The 20028-nt window shown below is 44.2% G+C and overlaps 1 protein-coding gene across 1 annotated transcript in view; it reads left to right on the forward strand.

Annotated features, from left to right (window-relative positions):
* The window catches only part of SF3A3 (splicing factor 3a subunit 3), a 150493-nt gene extending 141559 nt beyond the window's left edge, over positions 1-8934 (forward strand). The window contains exon 17 of the mRNA XM_075334102.1: positions 8697-8934. Coding sequence (XP_075190217.1) covers positions 8697-8774 — 78 coding nt within the window. The 3' untranslated portion in view covers positions 8775-8934. The remainder of the gene's footprint in view (positions 1-8696) is intronic.
* The last annotated feature ends 11094 nt before the right edge of the window (positions 8935-20028 follow it).

A 20028-nucleotide genomic window follows, 5' to 3' on the forward strand; every position in this document is an offset into this window, starting at 1 on the left:
CCACGTACCATTTGCTCCAGAGCATCAGCGCTTCTTGCGCTTCGCCATAAAAGACGAACACCTTCAGTTCGCGGCACTGCCGTTCGGCCTGGCGACAGCCCCAAGAGTTTTCACCAAGGTCATGGCTACAGTAGTTGCGGTCCTCCACTCTCAGGGTCACTCAGTGATACCTTACTTAGACGATCTGCTGGTCAAGGCACCCTCTCAAGAGGCATGCCAACACAGCCTCAACGTTACTCTGGAGATTCTCCAGAGTTTCGGGTGGATCATCAATTTTCCAAAGTCAAATCTGACACCGGTCCAATCGCTGACATATCTTGGCATGGAGTTTCATACTCTTCCAGCGATAGTGAAGCTTCCGCTGGACAAACAGCGTTCACTACTGACAGGGGTGCAATCTCTCCTTCAAGGTCGGTCGCACCCCTTGAGGCGCCTCATGCACTTCCTGGGGAAGATGGTGGCAGCAATGGAAGCAGCCCTTTCGCGCAGTTTCACCTGCGTCCACTTCAATGGGACATCCTACGCAAGTGGGACAGGATGCCGACGTCCCTAGACAGGGACGTCTCCCTCTCTCAGGCAACCAAAGCTTCCCTTCGGGGGTGGCTTCTTACCACCTCATTATCGAAGGGAAAATCCTTCCTACCCCCATCCTGGGCGGTGGTCACGACGGACGCGAGTCTGTCAGGGTGGGCAGCAGTTTTTCTCCACCACAGGGCTCAGGGTACGTGGACTCAGCAAGAGTCCTCACTTCAGATCAATGTTCTGGAGATCAGGGCAGTGTATCTTGCCCTAAAAGCGTTCCAGCAGTGGCTGGAAGGCAAGCAGATCCGAATTCAGTCGGACAACTCCACAGCGGTGGCTTACATCAACCACCAAGGTGGGACACGCAGTCGGCAAGCCTTCCAGGAAGTCCGGCGGATTCTGCAGTGGGTGGAAACCACAGCATCCACCATATCCGCAGTTCACATCCCGGGCGAAGAAAACTGGGAAGCAGATTTTCTCAGTCGCCAGGGCATGGACGCAGGGGAATGGTCCCTTCGGACGTGTTTCAGGAGATCTGTTGCCGCTGGGGGATGCCGGACCTAATGGCGTCACGGCACAACAACAAGGTCCCAACATTCATGGCTCGATCTCAAGATCACAGAGCTCTGGCGGCAGACGCCTTAGTTCAGGATTGGTCGCAGTTTCGGCTTCCTTATGTGTTTCCTCCTCTGGCACTGTTGCCCAGAGTGTTACGCAAGATCAGGGCCGACTGCCGCCGCGCCTCCTCGTCGCTCCAGACTGGCCGAGGAGGTCGTGGTACCCGAATCTGTGGCATCTCACGGTCGGCCAACCGTGGGCACTGCCAGACCGACCAGATTTGCTGTCTCAAGGGCCGTTTTTTCTATCTGAATTCTGCGGCCCTCAACCTGACTGTGTGGCCATTGAGTCATGGATCCTAGCGTCTTCAGGATTATCTCAAGAGGTCATTGCCACTATGAGACAGGCTAGGAAAACAACGTCCGCCAAGATCAACCACAGGACGTGGAAAATTTTCCTGTCGTGGTGCTCTGCTCAGGGGTTTTTCTCCCTGGCCATTTGCCTTGCCCACTTTTCTGTCCTTCTTCAATCCGGATTGGAAAAGGGTTTGTCGTGAGGGATATTTCGCTCACATGTCTTTCGCAGAAAGTGGTTTTTCTAGTAGCAGTCACCTCACTTCGGAGAGTGTCTGAGTTGGCAGCGTTATCATGCAAGGCTCCTTTCCTGGTGTTTCACCATGACAAGGTGGTTCCGCGTCCGGTTCCGGAATTCCTCCATAAGGTGGTATTCCCTTTTCATCTCAATCAGGACATCTCCTTACCCTCGTTGTGTCCTCATCCAGTTCACCGATGTGAAAAGGATTTGCTCTTGTTAGGTCTGGTGAGAGCACTCAGGCTCTACATTTCTCGTACGGCGCCCCTGCGCCGCTCGGATGCGTTCTTTGTCCTTGTCGCTGGCCAGCGTAAAGGGTCGCAGGCTTTCAACTCAACTTGGCTCAGTGGATCAAGGAACCAATTCTTGAAGCCTACCGTTCTGCTGGGCTTCCGGTCCCTTCAGGCTGGAGGCCCATTCCGCCAGAGCCATGGGTGCGTCCTGGGCATTGCTGCACCAGGCTACGGCTCGGCAGGTGTGTCAGGCGACTACCTGGTCGAGTCTGCACACTTTCACGAAGCACTATCTAGTGCATACCTACGCTTCGGCAGATGCCAGCTGAGGGAGTCGGGTCTTTCAGGCGGCGGTGGTCCACCTGTAGGAAGGAGCCGTTTTACGGCCCTATTACGAGGTATTATTTTACCCACCCAGGGACAGCTTTTGGACGTCCCAATTGTCTGGGTCTCCCAATGGAGCGACAAAGAAGAAGGGAATTTTGTTTACTTACTGTAAATTCCTTTTCTTCTAGCTCCAATTGGGAGACCCAGCACCCGCCCCTGTGCCCTTCGGGCTGTTGTTTTCTTTGTGTACACATGTTCAGATTGAATTGTTCTTGGTCATGGTTTCAGTTCTCCGAACATCCTTCGGATTGAATTTACCTTAGACCAATTTATAAGTTTCCTCCTTCCTGCTTTTGCACCAAAACTGAGGAGCCCGTGATGCACGGGTGTATAGCAGAGGGGAGGGGCTTTACACTTTTAAGTGTAATACTTTGTTTGTCCTCCGGAGGCAGTAGCTATACACCCAATTGTCTGGGTCTCCCAATTGGAGCTAGAAGAAAAGGAATTTACGGTAAGTAAACAAAATTCCCTTCTTTTTGGCATTCTGCCGGTGGAGGATTCTCAGTGAACAGCTCTGCAGCTCCGGGGGATCCAAGGCAGGGAATCTGGAGGACACACTCCGCTCGTTAGCGGTCGGTAAGCCACACCAGTCACCCGGTGCTGGTCCCCCTAGGGTGCCGGATTAGATACGTATATATCTATATCTATCTGTTCGGTGGGCTGTATACCCCTTTCCCATATACCCTCAGTGATCTCTCTCCTAGGAGACAACAGCATGTCGTCCACAAGGAGCAAAGCTGCTAAGGCACAGGGTTTTTTTGCGGCCTGTACCTCTTGTGGGGCTATGTTACCTGCGGGTTCCACCTACCCTCACTGTGAGCAATGCTCGACCCCTGTTTCGCTTGCTCAGCCGGAGCCTCGGACACTGGTGGGCCCCTCGGCTCATGTAGCCCCCCTGCTCCCCCTGACCAGGCTGCAGGGACAGAGTTCGCCTCTTTTGCTGAGAAACTCTCTGAGTCACTTTCTCAATCCATTGCACAGTCTATGGACAAATGGTCTTCTAAGCTGCTAGAGGCTTTGCAGTCCAGACCGGACCTTTCACAGGCCCCGGCCCCTGTTGGCTCGTCGCCTCCAGGCCCCTCTCGGTCCGCGTCACAGCGCGCTCATAGGTTGGCCCCTCGGTCTCAGGCGGAAGACTCCTGCCCGGACCGTAGTCCTAGACCGGCTAAGCGGCCTCGCTGGGACTCTTCCCCGACTTCCTCTCGCTGCTCGGGATCCCAGCTTGAGGACTCTCTGGAGGACGAGGCGGACGTCGCAGCTCAGGGCTCTGACCCCGACGTCGCCCTTAACCTTGATACACCTGAGGGGGACGCCTTAGTAAATGATCTTATCTCGTCCATCAACCAGGTGTTAGATCTCTCTCCCCCGCCTCCTCCTGTAGAGGAGTCGGCGTCTCAGCAGGAGAAACACCAGTTTCGGTTCCCCAAACGTACACGCGGCAGACGCCAACGCCTGGTGGCCACATGTTCAAGACCGATGGGTGAGAGACATTCTGTCTCATGGTTACAGGATAGAGTTCAGCTCTCGTCCTGTGGCTCGCTTCTTCAGAACCTCTCCGCCCCCCGCTCAGGCCGACGCACTTTTTCAGGCAGTAGCCGCTCTAAAGATGGAAGGAGTTGTGATCCCCGTTCCCCTTCAGGAACGTGGTCGCGGATTTTACTCCAACTTGTTTGTGGTGCCAAAAAAGGACGGGTCATTCCGTCCCGTTCTGGACCTCAAGCTACTCAACAGACATGTGAGAACCAGACGGTTCCGGATGGAATCTCTCCGCTCGGTCATCGCCTCAATGTCACAAGGAGACTTCCTAGCATCGATCGACATCAAGGATGCTTATCTCCATGTACCGATCGCACCCGAGCATCAACGTTTCCTGCGTTTCGCCTCGGGGACGAACACCTCCAGTTCGTGGCATTGCCTTTCGGCTTGGCGACAGCACCACGGGTTTTCACCAAAGTCATGGCATCCGTTGTGGCGGTCCTGCATTCTCAGGGCCACTCGGTGATTCCCTACTTGAACGATCTCCTAGTCAGGGCCCCGTCTCGGGTGGCGTGTCAACAAAGTCTATCTGTCGCTCTGGCGACTCTCCAGCGGTTCGGGTGGATCATCAACTTCCCGAAATCCAAGTTGACACCGACCCAATCACTGACGTACCTTGGGATGGAGTTTCATACCCAGCAAGCGTTAGTCAAGCTTCCGAGCGACAAACAGCTTTCTCTGCAGGCAGGGGTGCAATCCCTTCTTCGGAGTCAGTCACACCCCTTAAGGCGCCTCATGCACTTTCTGGGGAAGATGGTGGCAGCTATAGAGGCAGTCCCGTTCGCGCAATTCCATCTTCGGCCACTCCAATGGAACATTCTTCGCAAATGGGACAGGAGTTCGGCTTCCCTCGACAGGAACGTCTCTCTTTCCCTTGCAACCAAGACGTCACTTCAGTGGTGGCTCCTTCCCAACTCTCTGTCGCAGGGAAAATCCTTCCTACCCCCAACCTGGGCTGTGGTCACCACGGACGCGAGCCTGTCGGGGTGGGGAGCGGTTTTTCTCCACCACAGAGCTCAGGGAACCTGGACTCCGATAGTCATCCCTTCAGATCAATATTCTGGAGATAAGGGCAGTGTATCTAGCCCTATTGGCTTTTCATCGGTGGCTGGAGGGCAGGCAGATCCGTATCCAGTCGGACAACGCCACTGCCGTCGCCTACATCTATCACCAAGGCGGCACTCGCAGTCGTCAAGCCTTCCAGGAAGTCCAACGGATTCTGCAGTGGGTGGAAGCCACAGCTTCCACCATCTCCGCAGTTCACATCCCGGGCGTAGAAAACTGTGAAGCAGATTTTCTCAGTCGTCAGGGCATGGACGCGGGGGAATGGTCTCTGCACCCAGACGTGTTTCGAGAGATCTGTCGCCGCTGGGGAACGCCGGACGTCGATCTCATGGCGTCACGGCACAACAACAAAGTCCCGGCATTCATGGCACGGTCTCAGGATCACAGAGCTCTGGCGGCGGACGCGTTAGTTCAGGATTGGTCGCAGTTTCGACTGCCTTATGTGTTTTCTCCTCTGGCGATGCTGCCCAGAGTGTTACGCAAGATCCGGTCCGACTGCCGTCGCGCCATTCTCGTCGCTCCAGACTGGCCGAGGCGGTCGTGGTACCCGGATCTGTGGCATCTCACGGTGGGTCAACCGTGGGCGCTTCCAGACCGCCCAGACTTGATGTCACAAGGCCCGTTTTTCCATCTGAATTCTGTGGCCCTCAACCTGACTGTGTGGCCATTGAGTCCTGGCTCCTAGCGTCTTCAGGGTTATCTCAGGATGTCATTGCCACCATGAGACAGGCCAGGAAGCCTACGTCCGCCAAGATCTATTATAGGTCTTGGCAAATCTTCCTATCCTGGTGCGCTAATAATGGTTTTACTCCATGGCCGTTTGCCTTACCCACTTTTCTTTCATTCCTTCAATCCGGAATGGACAAGGGTTTGTCACTTGGCTCTCTCAAGGGCCAAGTATCGGCGCTCTCCGTGTTTTTTCAAAAGCGCCTAGCCAGGCTTCCGCAGGTCCGCACGTTCCTGCAGGGAGTTTGCCACATAGTCCCACCTTACAAGCGTCCGCTGGAACCCTGGGATCTTAACAGGGTGCTAACGGCTCTTCAGAAACCACCTTTCGAGCCGCTGCGGGATGTCTCCGCTGCGGGATGTCTCTCTATCACGTCTTTCGCAGAAGGTGGCCTTCCTAGTGGCAGTCACATCACTTCGGAGAGTGTCTGAGCTAGCAGCGCTGTCATGCAAAGCCCCCTTCCTGGTGTTTCACCAGGATAAGGTGGTTCTGCGTCCAGTCCCAGAATTTCTCCCTAAGGTGGTATCCCCTTTTCATCTCAATCAGGATATCTCCTTGCCTTCATTTTGCCCTAATCCAATTCACCAGTGTGAAAAGGATTTGCACTCTTTGGATCTTGTGAGAGCACTCCGGCTCTACGTGTCTCGCACGGCGCCCCTGCGTCGTTCAGATGCGCTCTTTGTCCTTGTCGCTGGCCAGCGTAAGGGCTCGCAGGCTTCCAAGTCAACCTTGGCTCGGTGGATCAAGGAACCGATTCTCTAAGCCTACTTTTCTTCTGGGCTTCCGCTTCCTTGAGGGCTGAAAGCCCATTCTCCCAGAGCCGTGGGTGCGTCCTGGGCATTGCGGCACCGGGCTACGGCTCAGCAGGTGTGTCAGGCAGCTACGTGGTCTAGTCTGCACAATTTCACGAAACACTATCAAGTGCATACCTATGCTTCGGAAGACGCCAGTCTAGGTAGGAGAGTCCTTCAGGCGGCGGTTGCCCACCTGTAAGAGGGGGCCGTTGCGGCTCTTTTTATTGAGGTAATTAATAGAGAGAAAAGAAGTGCCAAAAAACTGAGGGATCACCATATACATAATTAATCAAAAATATTTTATTGTATATCAAGGAACATAAAAAGCACATTTGTGTCACACAACACCAAATGGTATCACAACAACCATAGACAAATTTTAAAAACATTTAAAAACATGCAAAAAGGAAACCATGTGATTCCCTATATAAAGTGGACCAAGATTCTAACCAAGCTAGCTGGTATAATGAACAGATCAGAAGTTGGTTAAATTTTCAAAGCACATGGTGTTGCAGCATAGCAAAAAATGTGCTGTAGCACTTCACAAATAATTATACATATTGAACCCAGCAACAGCTTGTAATGCAGTCATAATATACCTTGATACTTAGACAAAGCAGCCTTGTGCAGAAAAATTATAGAAACCCCAATATCTCAACTAGCATAACCCCAGGTTAAACCTGAGCACCACAATTCCCAGAGCTGCAGCCTGATAATCCCTAGCCCTGGGCTGAGAAAATGAGTGCAAAAAAAAAAATCCCTCCTCAAGGAGACAGATTTTGACTTGACTCGTGTGTCTATGCACCAAAGTTCAAAGGGTTAAAGCAGGATAATGTAAAGCACAAAGCTGTTTGAAGGTCCAGGGAATCACCTTACCCACCCGACGCGTGTCGTCACACTGTCGTCAAGTCAAAATCTGTCTCCTTGAGGAGGGATTTTTTTTTTTTGCACTCATTTTCTCAGCCCAGGGCTAGGGATTATCAGGCTGCAGCTCTGGGAATTGTGGTGCTCAGGTTTAACCTGGGGTTATGCTAGTTGAGATATTGGGGTTTCTATAATTTTTCTGCACAAGGCTGCTTTGTCTAAGTATCAAGGTATATTATGACTGCATTACAAGCTGTTGCTGGGTTCAATATGTATAATTATTTGTGAAGTGCTACAGCACATTTTTTGCTATGCTGCAACACCATGTGCTTTGAAAATTTAACCAACTTCTGATCTGTTCATTATACCAGCTAGCTTGGTTAGAATCTTGGTCCACTTTATATAGGGAATCACATGGTTTCCTTTTTGCATGTTTTTAAATGTTTTTAAAATTTGTCTATGGTTGTTGTGATACCATTTGGTGTTGTGTGACACAAATGTGCTTTTTATGTTCCTTGATATACAATAAAATATTTTTGATTAATTATGTATATGGTGATCCCTCAGTTTTTTGGCACTTCTTTTCTCTCTATTAATTATTAGCTTTCAGTGCCAGGGGTGATCCCAGGATTTGGTGCCCTCCTACTTCTTGAGTAAACAATCTTTTTATTGAGGTATTCTTTTACCCACCCAGGGACTGCTCTTGGACGTCCCAATTGTCTGGGTCTCCCAATGGAGCGACAAACAAGAAGGGAATTTTGTTTACTTACCGTAAATTCCTTTTCTTCTAGCTCCTATTGGGAGACCCAGCACCCGCCCCTGTGCCCTTCGGGCTGGTTGTTTTTTTGTGTACACATGTTGTTCATGTTGAATTGTTCTTTTGGTTCATGGTTTGCAGTTCTCCGAACATCCTTCGGATTGAATTTACCCTAGACCAATTTATAAGTTTTCTCCTTCCTGCTTTTGCACCAAAACTGAGGAGCCCGTGATCCATGGGAGGGTGTATAGGCAGAGGGGAGGGGTTACACTTTTTAAAGTGTAATACTTTGTGTGGCCTCCGGAGGCAGAAGCTATACACCCAATTGTCTGGGTCTCCCAATAGGAGCTAGAAGAAAAGGAATTTACGGTAAGTAAACAAAATTCCCTTCTTTTTTAACACATTGTAAACAAAATCTAAAGGAATTATTGCAAAGATAAAAGTGCATCTTTACTTGTATTACATGGTCAAAAGTATGTGGCCATGACAACTGCAAATCTACTAGTAATATGGTATACGTGTGATGTAATATATTAAAAAAATATATATATCCAGTTTATTGCACCTGACGCTCCTACGTTTCTTGTACTTGTTGACACAGTTGTCTTTTTATCACATTCACATATAGTGCACTAATCTTTTTCATCCTAATTTTCTTGCAGGAGGAATATGAAGACTCAAGCGGGAATGTTGTTAATAAAAAGACATATGAAGACTTGAAACGCCAAGGACTCCTTTGATACAAATCGGTTTTCCAACTGTACCATTCTTTTTTTTGTATCTGATTAACAATCCTTTATTCATTTTCCCTTTTATTTGGTAAAAGCCATGATCGATGTGGTTTGTACTTGTAAAACTGCCTTTTTTAATTAAAATGTAAGCAACATTTTCATTAATTAATTTCTGCCTTTTAGAGTCATGGTTGTTTTTTTGTGATACTCAGGATATCATTTAAAGGGAATTTTCCAGTAGGATCAGGCCCCCTAAGCCGTATATATGGGCATGCGAGGTACAGGAAGCTGAATCAAATTATATTTTGGTATCTGCAATCCAATGTCTTATTCCAAAGAAATAAATCTTTTTCATATATGTTTAAATGAGCTTAGGCTTTGGGTAAGACACTGATTTGCATGAGAATCTGGCTCCAGAGATTATTTTTAATAAAAGGGGGAGATACTAGTGTGAGACATGTAACTAATACAGAACAGGACAACTGAACTTTATCATCTTACAAACACGTTAGCAGCTGCAGCTCACACAGCTCTGTTGTATTGCAACATTATTGTGACACTGTCTGCCTGTGAGATGGAGGCTGAAGCTGAAATGTTCCTGCAGATGTGTCCGTTATAATCACACACAGCTCTGCAGTGAGAGCAGGCGAGCACCCATTGCACATCACACTAGTAACTCCCTATTTAATGTAAAATAAGCTCTATTGGCAAATTCTGATGCAGATCGGTGTCCTTCCCGTATCCTATATGAAAGAGGAAGGAATGAAGCGCTGTGAAGGACCGAAGTAAATTGGATCCTAGCAAAAATGCCAAGGGCGCTGACCTGGGGGGTTTCCACACCCTTGTACAACAGCGGTGAATTGTCAAACAAAGTAGGAAAATAATCCAGCCAGATGCTGACAATTCGTCTGTGTTTCTGTGGGCGTGTCCTTCAGAAGGTCATCTGACCGGTCACACGGGATAGCATCACCACAGGTCCTAGCAGCTCACAGAGGAACACGTACCAGCCAATGAAGTAGTTGATTTAACCCAGGCTGCTCCTGCCGTTGACCCCAAAAGAGGAATAGATACATGTAAGTCGGAAAAGAACAAACGGTCTGGTGGAGTGCTAAAAAGGAGATTTTCTTCTGTCTTTTAAAAACCTTTATTGAACGTAAACCACAATGCGGCGTTTCAGTAGGCAGCTATCTTCATCCACCTGATGAAGATAGCTTGCCTATTGAAACGCCACGTTGTGGTTTATGCTCAATAAAGGCTTTCAAAAGACAGAAGAAAATCTCCTTTTTGGCACTCCACCAGACCGTTTATTCTTTTCTGCCTTCTGGCCCGTATCCTGGAACAGCTCATTTACATATAAGAAAAACATGGATATCTCTGGAATAAGACATCAGATTGCAGATACTAAGGTATCATTTTATTTACCTTTTATATGACCTACATGACATGTTGACTGCTTAGGAGTTTTGATCCTATTGGCAGATTCCACTTAAGGTTGTTACAGTGTTTTTATCACATTTTTTAATGCGTTTTTTGTTTGCGTTTTTTTTGTGCTGCTTTATTACAAAGCTGCAGGTAAGTCCTTATGCCAGCAGTCAATAAGAAACTTGACGTGTAGTGCACATGTGGAGTTTTTTTTCCTTGCAGATATGGTGCAGAAAACAATCTGCAGCATGTCAATGCTTTCAACATTTTTGCCTGTGTTTTTCAGCATTGAAAGCAATGAAAGACGCATGCAAAAAACACATCAAAATCACTTGATTTCGCTCTGCATTTTTCCTGCCAAGAAATGCAGAAATTTCAAAAACTAAGTACTCAATGTGTGCACGGTGCCTAAGGGTGCAGTCTCTACTCCCATTCTTGTAACGCCTTTACAAACCTAGTTCCCTTAGTGTCAGATTAAAATGTCAGTTTAGGCTTATCATTAGGCTTTAAAGAGGACCTGTAAGCAGGATATTCCAGCTCTAACTAAACGTATGAGTGTAAAGTGGGCTTTACACGCTACGATATCGTTAATGTTTTATCGTCGGGGTCACATCGTTAGTGACGCACATCCGGCGTCATTAACGGTATCGCAGCGTGTAACACCAGCAACCTAAAAACGTCCTCCAAAGTGGTGAAAATCGTTCACCATGGAGAGGTCGTCCTAAAACCAAAAATGGTTAATGGTTGTTTATAGATGTTGTTCCTCGTTCCTGCGGCAACGCTGTGTGTGACACCGCAGGAGCGAGGAACCTCACCTTACCTGCGTCCCGCCCGCAATGAGGAAGGAAGTAGGTGGGCGGGATGTTCGTCCCGCTCATCTCCGCCCCTCCGCTTTGATTGGCCGGCCGCTTAGTGACGACGCCGAACGCACCTCCCCCTTGAGGGAGGGATTGTTCGGCAGTCACAGCGATGCCGTCGACCAGGTAAGTGCGTGTGACACTGCCGTAGCGATAATGTTCGCTGCGGCAGCGATCACACGATATCGCATGCACAACGGGGGCGGGTGCTTTTGCGTACAATATCGCTAGCAATTGCTAGAAATATCGTAGCATGTAAAGCCCGCTTAAGTGCTGCTTTAATAGCGATTACATTCATACTTTTCTAGTAACATTTCATTACAGCATTTTGGAAAAAGCTATTTTTAAAGTTTTATTCTCAAATGCATCGAATTCGGGCATTTCACTCACCACTAATAACTAGTCATTTGTTGGCGCAATGTATCGATGGCCACAACATTAATAGGCGCTCTATGTCCATGCATTGTTATTGTCCAGATTGACTGCAATGACGGCACTTTCACGGTGAGCTCTTAATGATGATGCGGGAGTCGGTACATTGATCTCGCGATGTCATCAGGAGCTCACTGTGACGGCATCACCCCTTCTGATGAAACTAACTCCGGTAATGATGGCGCCTTATCAGGGAAGACGGGTCACTGAGGAAAAAGTGACCTGTCAATGACCAGCGGTGGGTGGCTAAGTACAGCACAGCTGATGAGTAAAGTGCCTTTCCAATGCACTTGTGAAGAAAACTTAAAAAAATAAATTTCTCAAAAACAAGCCAATGAAATTTTACCAGAAAGGTATGAATGTAATAAGGATTAAAGGAGCTTTACTCGCATACTTTTGGTTGGGGGTCAATATCCTGCTAACAGGTCCTCTTTAAGAAACATGGTCAAGACAACGTCCGACATGGAATAGGTTCCGGTAGATTTCACCCTACACATTGCACAGTGTAATCTGACTAAATCCATGTAAGAATAGTATGCTGCATATTTTAAAACTGGCAACATGCTGTTATTTTCACACTTTCCCCACCTCCCACTATGTATAGAGATTGGAAAACCTCATCCATATAAATTGTATTATAAATGTGCATTGGGAAATCTGTACCACAAATCTGCCTCCATTCCATGTGCACATGGCTTAAAGGTCAAGAGACTGAACGTTTGTCGCCTAGGAGGGCAGATGGTTGTACAGATCAATTTTTTATCTTGTGATTTCTGGACTGGAAAAAATTGCATTCCCTCTTCACCTTCAGTTTTCCTGTATCTCCTCAATAAGGTGAAGAATGTTATGTAATCCTAGGAGGGAATAAAAATGCATTATTTTCATATTAGTAAAGATGATGGGAGACGTGGTTTTTCTCTATACGCACTCGTCTTTCGAATTAAAATGAAAACTTTTTTGTAAAGATCATAGCCATGAGAAATCCATTGTAGAAGCCATATGTAAATCAGACTGGAAGTGCACTGGGGGGGGTGTCAATGCACTTGGACCACTTCTTCTACATACATTGGCATGTTCCCATTGCATGCCAGACAGTTTTGCTTGGGGGGACTGTGTGCCTACACATCCATATCACTACTTCCATATGTAAAAATAGGTACACAAGTTACTTTTTGTTTGTTTTTTGTTTCTATTATCTTCTTTATAATTTCTTTCAGGATATTTAATAATGAGATTTGTTTTTATCAGCAACTTAAGATTTAAACTTCAAGTCAAACAAGCTGGAAAGAGATTTCAGGAGATAATCTTGTAATCAAAATAAATTGATCTATCTAGTAACAATTCTCATGTTTTATATAAAAATTTTGTTTATATAAGAATCTTGTGAAATGTTGCCAGACTACAGATGTGTTCTCGTTGGGACAAAGATAAGTTGAGGACAAATGGTTAAAAGCTTCTAGTTTTGGATGGCAGAAGTGGTTAAGATAGTAACAGATGGCATACTGCTCATCGAGCTTAAAGCACCACTCCTGCTTTTTTTTTTTTTTAATTGCACCTCTAGAGTGTTCTTTAATTGTAAGTTCCCTGCCCCTTGTTTGATACTCACCATGTGGCGGCTTCATCTTCTATCACCGTCATTCTGGTCAGTCTCCTGTGGCCTCGTTCAGAGCTCTCGTAGAGAAGCATTGGCAGCTTTTGCCATATCTTCTGACTTCCAGCCAGTCAGAAGTTAGTCACAAAGTGGGGCCGCAGCACGGGAGAGAAGTTGATAAAAGATGAAGCCGCCAGAAGGTGGGTATATGGTGGGGTTTAAATTTAAAGTGCCATTCCAGTGCTGAAAAAAACAAAAGCTGGAGTGGTGCTTTATACATTCTGACAGTCCATTTTTTACTTTGTGTTGACATTCTAAAATGTTATTGATGTTATTGTAGAGTAAGCAGCTGCATGAGATAATGGAATTGCAGGAGCCGGACTTCCGGTAGTTTAGGCATAGAGGGTTTATCATCATCTCTGACTTCCTGATCACTGTATTCATAACTATGTATACAGTATAGAGAGCTCTAACAGCTAGTGATGGGCGAATCTGCAGATACCTGGGATCGGTGTGTCCAACCGGATTTAAAAAAGAAAACCGGTTCAGGCCCGGATTTAATCCTGGATATCTGTCCGGATGCCAATCCCCATTTAAGTCTATGGAGACCCGAATCATGTGCTTTAAAATGGTGGTAGAAAGTGCTAGGGGGATTAGAGCAGGCGCATTATACTTACCAGTCTTCGCACGGCTGTAACCCTACTTCCGGGGCTGCTCATTATCCTCAGGCATATGTACTGCTTCTCCCGCAAATTGGCAGTCCTGGCGTCTGTGATTGATTGCTGTCTGACGGTGCTCCCACCCTGTGTGGCAGTGTCTGGCTGCTTGCAATCACAGACACTGTGTGCGTGTCTATATTGACGTAAAAAGAAATTTAAAAAAAATTGGCGTAGGATCCCCTCATATTATGATACTTAGTACAGATAAAGCATACGACTACAGGCTAAAGCCCCCAGCCGTGTGCTTATCTTGTCCAGTCTCAGAATACTAACCCCAGCTGTCTGCTTTACTATGGCAAAGATTGGGGGGGACTATATGCCGTTTTTTATTTATTTATTTAAAAAATTTAAACAAAAATGTTGCATGGGGTCCCTCTTATTTTGATATAAAATCAAGTTAAGCACACGGTTGAGGACTGCAGCCTGTAGCTGTATGCTTTATCTTTGCTGGGTATCATAATATGGGTGGATGCTATGCCAATATATTTAGTTTTACACCAGTATAGACATACACACAGCATCTGTGATTGCAAGCAGTCAGATACACTATCACACAGGGTGGGGGCATGGGTCTTACTGGAACCAATCAGAGGTGCCGTGACTGTCAGCGGGCGGGGGAAGCAGTGATTATGCATAAGGATAATGAGCGGCCCCGAAAGTAGTGTTACCGCTGCACATGGCACCGGTAAGTATAACACGCTTGTTTTATTTATTTTTTTTAATTACTCAGGTGGATAGTAACCCAGAGTTTCCTGAAAACTCCATTTTACATTTACATTCTGGGTCCGCCCATCACTACTAACAGTGCTACTGATCACTGTGTGGGAACAGGAGCTGCTGGGTCCTAGCAGACCCAGATCAGTTTTGGTGATCAAACAGGAGGCTGAATTTTCCCTGTAGCTGGGGCTAATCTACCAGCCTCATTGGAGGGGAAATCGGCAATTTAAAAATATATTTCAATTTTGAAATGGCATCCAAAGGTTTTTTTTATGGCTATATTGAGGGCATAATTTTTGAAATAAATAAAAAGCATGAAAAATGTAGATATAAAAGAAATCTACTGCCAATCTGAATCCTGGCTTGTTATATGTTCAATGTATAAAAGTAATTCCTATGTAAATTATACTATATTTATTTTTTTTAAATTATGCATTATCTATATAGCGCTATCATATTCCACAGTGCTTTACAGACATCATCATTATCCCCATTACCGATCAGTATGTTTCTGGAGGGACATGCAAACTCCTTGGTGGGACTTGAACCCCGGGACCCCAGTGCTGCAAAGCAAAAAAGCTAACCACTGAGCCATCTCCCTTGTGGTTGTAAGCAAAACAAAAACTTGAAAAATAGACACTTGTTTGCTTTTTTTTTCTTTATATTTGCCCCCTCCCTCCTGAAGTAAAAAAAAAAAAAAAACATAAAACGATATAAAAAGAGGAAAAATCACTCCAGTGCATATTTTACGGCTGTTTAAAACCTTGTGTCTGAAGATGTGCTTAATCAAGAATGGAGCTAAATGGCTCTATTCCCAATCATTAGTGTAGATCCTACGAACGTCTTAAAAAAAGTCTCTTTCATTCAGGAAATGCAGATTATTTTTGCTCAGTTGTCCTCTGTATGCAATGGGGTTTTTTTTAAACACCAGCAGTTACTACTAATACTTTATAAGACCATTTACAGTTCCCGATGTAACAGAATTGCAATGTATCTGAAAAAAACGGACGCTATACTGTGGCTCCATGTGGCATCCGATTCTTTTTTGTGTTTTCTGTGCGCGCCCACAGACTTCAATTGTCAAGTCTCGTCTGACACATGGAAGAAACTAGCGCATGCTGCTATTTTTTTTCATGCAGACTCAGTCAGTGGCAAAAATGCTTATATGCACTTCCCCATTGAATAAATTTGAGCTAATGCACTCCGTTTTTTTCATGAACAGTGCTTGGACCGAAAATACAGTTGTGTGAACCTAGCCTTTCCAAGTGGCTCAGTGTCTTTTATCTCTGCAATAACAAAACGGCTACACTAGCGCTTTTTTTTTTTTTTTTTTTCCCGGGGGGTTTTCAACATCAATATCTTTTTCTGTGGTTCTAACCTATAGTCTGCATGGCTGAGAAAGATGCTGAAAACATTTCGAGAAAGGAAATCCAAAAACAGTAAATGCTACTTAAAAAAAAAAAAGAAGAAGAAAACGAAAACTATAATGGAACAGCAAGTGTTCGCCAAGTGTGTATATCAATCTTTGTCAAGGAGTATCTACCTAAAAATGTTTTGGTTAGCATACACCAACTGTCAGGATATTTAACATTTTTTAGATGTTAAGACCGATGTCAATATGAATATACTATATATATATTGATTATGACTAAGGGCCTTAAGCCAGAAACACGTTAACGTTGGTTGTGCACTGTCTGTTCATGCACTAATAAAGAAACACCGTTTGCACCCATCTGGATTATTTTCTTCATTGACTATATATTGAGCCCCAATTCCAATGTGTCCATCGCTACTCATTAAAGTGAAATTGCATAACACTTCCTTATTTTTTTTTCTTTATACACTGTGAAAGGGGTTATCCAGTGTGTGTGTGTGTGTGTGTGTGTGTGTGTGTGTGTGATATATATATATATATATATATATATATATCACACACACACACACACTGTGTCCACCCGTATCCTGTCCACCACCATTAACTTGAGAACGTCGGCAGCTATAGGCATAGAAGTGGTGTCTAAGTATAGTAAAGTAGCCATGCGCTACGCTATGAAATCACTTATTGGTTTCATAGCGTATGCAAGGTTTCGATTCGTATTAAATTGATGATGCCCTACAACCTTGTAATTCACTTTTATTTTCTATCTCGTTCTGTTTTCAAGATAAAAATGCTAACTCCGTTGTTTTCCACCAGGTGGCGCTATAGGTGGTTCCATTGCGTAGCGCATGGCTTCTTTACTATTCCTAGACACCACTTCTATGCCTATAGCTGCCGCTGTTCTCAAGTCAATGACGGTGGATTTGAGGCGAAGCAAAATGTCCTTTTTAACAAAAGAGGGTTACATGTCTAATTAGTCATGTGCCAGTCCCCTATATTGACGACACATGTATTTATACATAAAAATGAGATTTCTGAGGTTTTTTTTTTCTTTCTAAGCTTAGCCAGCCCAACTTTTCCAACCTCTCATCATATGGGAGGCCAACATTAATCACATATGGGATACCACTATATTCACCAGCAATTAGTGACCCTCCTCAAAGGATTACATTTCTCAACATCCAAGCATTATTAATCAAGTATCAACATAGGTGATAATAGTAAAGTTTCCTTATAAATAAACTACAGCATATGTATATAAATAAATAAATACTTGGACGTAAACAAACAGCAACACAATGAGGTAGATCAATCCATTAATAAATTACTAGCCATTGACGAGACAAATGCATATTATCACAAGGTAAAGTGCAGTGCATATCTATTTGCTATCATGTAACACAAAGTGACATATGCATAAATAAAGTGCAGTGCATATCTATTGCCTACATTGTGAACACAACGTAAACTATGGCATGAAAAGAAGCAATAACGTTACCTAATGGCAAGGTGATGTATCCTGCTCGCAGCCCCTCACTCTGACACGTGTTTCGCTCTTGCTTGCTCTTTGAGAAATTTTAACCTCATCAGTTAACACGACTTGTTTCCAAAATACATCCGTCTTGTTTAGATGTTATTTTGCATACTTCTGATGCTAAATTTTATGGTTAGGACGCAGGAGAGGTTTTCTTCAGATGACTCTTCCATGAAGGCCATTTTTCTGTAGGTGTCTCTGAACAGTAGAACAATGTACCACAACTCCAGAGTCTGCTAAATCTTCCTGAAGGACTTTTGCAGTGAAGTGAAGGTTCTGATTTGCCACTCTAGCAATCCTACGAGCAGCTCTCACAGAAATTTTGCTTGGTTTTCCAGACCTTATCCTGACCTCCTCCACTGTTTCTGTAAGTGCCATTTCTGAATTACTTTTCGAACTGAGGAAAGGGCAACTTGAAAACCCTTTGCTATTTTCTTCTAGCTTTCTTCTGCTTTGTGGGCCTTCACCATTTTGATTTTCAGAGTGCTAGGCAGCTGCTTTGAAAAACCCATGGCTGTTGTTTTATTTGCACAAGGTTAGAGGAAGCTGGGTTTTTATAAAGCTGTGAAATTTGCATCACCTGCCCTTTCCTAACTATGATAATGAACAAGCCACAAACCTAACAGGCTAATTAAGGTCTGAAATGATAGTCAAAGTTATCTGAGCACACAAATCTCCAAGGGTGTTCAAACTTTTGCATTGGTCCATTTTCATTTTTGTAGTTTTTAAAATGTTAAAGATGAAAATATTTTTTTTTGTTCTTACCTGAAATATAAAGGAAATGTGTCATCTTTAACTTTATGCCTTTTAGAGATCATTTCATTTTCAACTCGATTAACTGTTCACAATAACAATAATTTTGACCAGTGGTGCTCAAACTTCTGCATAGCACTGTATGGTGTAGTTTATTTATTTATAAGGAAATTTTACTATTATCACCTATGTTTATACTTGATTAATAATGGTTGGATGTTGATAAATGTAATCCTTTGAGGAGGGTCACGAATTGCTTGTGAATATAGTGGTATCCCATATGTGATTAATGTTGGTTTGAGACCCTTTTGATTAACCTGCTCGCAACCATATATACAATATAATTATATGCAGCACCTTATGTTGATCTCATGTTTTTAAAATGCGCAATAATAAAGGCTTAAATGTTTGACGTTGTCACTCCATAGTTTGATGTCATCAGCAAAGACTGACACTTTACTTTCAATCTCATCCACAAGGTTATTAATAAAAAGATTAAAAAGAATTGGTCATAGCACAGATCCCTGTGGCACCCCACTGCTGACTATAGCCCAATTAGAGAATGTACCATTTACGACTTTTTTTTTTCTTAGCCAATTCCTTAGCCATCTGCATATATTTTTGCACATACCTCCTCATAGAAACCCAACATGTTGGTGAGACATGACCTATATTTCCTAAATACATGCTGCTTGTCAGTTATTATACTATTCTCTGTAATTTATTTTTCCATGTCATCTCTTAAAATGCCCTCCAAAACTTTGTACACCAGTGATGTCAGACTTACCGAATGTTAGTTGCCTGGATCCACCCCCTTACCTTTCTTAAATATCGGAAACATGTCAGCCATCCTCCAATCCTGAGTCACCACCCCTTTTGCAGGAGCGTCTAAAAAGATAAGATACAGTGGTTTGTTAATTACTTAGCTCAATTTCCTCGTGTGAATGAATGCAATCTAGCCCTGGGGTTTTGTCAATGATTAATTTACTCAGACGCAAGCATACTTCTTGTGTTAAATCAGTTATCTCAAGAGATGAACTTTTGATTTTTGCCTTGTTGAATGATCAGTTCCTTGGTGAATACTGATGAAAAGTACCTGTTTAATATTTCAGCATCTCAGCCTTTTCTTTGTCCTCTAACTATCCTGTTATGTTCTACGGGGCGATACCATCCTTTTTGTTTTTGGCTTTGATCTATTTATAAAAAAAAATTGAGTTTTTTTAATGTAATTGGTGATTTGTTTCGGTAGCTAATTTTGCTAACTTGAATTCTCTTTTACATTTCCTATTGAGATATTAATCTTTAAATTCTATTTCTGTATTCTCAGTCGTCAAGATTTTGAATGCCCTTTGTTTAAGTCTTATTATGCTTTGTACTGTCTTATTTATCCATAGTGGTTTCTTTTTATTCTTGGACTTTTTATATAGGATTCTAGTAGTATATACATAAACATGTGCCATTTATGATCTGTCAATAAAAATGAATGCTTTTACATGCCCTCATAAAAAATGAGTTTTATTGATATAGATTGCTGGCAAAGTGGTGTGTACAATGCTGTCATAAGTGAAAATGCACAATGCAAATACAATAACTGACATTGCACCTGAGCAAGAACAATATAGTAGTGTGGGTTAGAAATACAATACTGTCCGTAATATTCTGTTTGGTTGCGTTCAGTTGATTGCGCTTTATTCTATAAAGCGATGGTCATAAAAATGGTTGTCACACAGAAAATGAAAATACATGTTCTAGCCAACCTTTATAATTGTAGCATAATGGATTGTTAAAGCAGATCTCCAGGGTCCTTCTTACATAGGTTCAATTGGATCATTTTAATGTGACAATGAACTTATAATTATC

The sequence above is a fragment of the Anomaloglossus baeobatrachus genome, chromosome 2 (genome assembly GCF_048569485.1).
Source record: "Anomaloglossus baeobatrachus isolate aAnoBae1 chromosome 2, aAnoBae1.hap1, whole genome shotgun sequence".
Lineage (NCBI taxonomy): Eukaryota > Metazoa > Chordata > Amphibia > Anura > Aromobatidae > Anomaloglossus > Anomaloglossus baeobatrachus.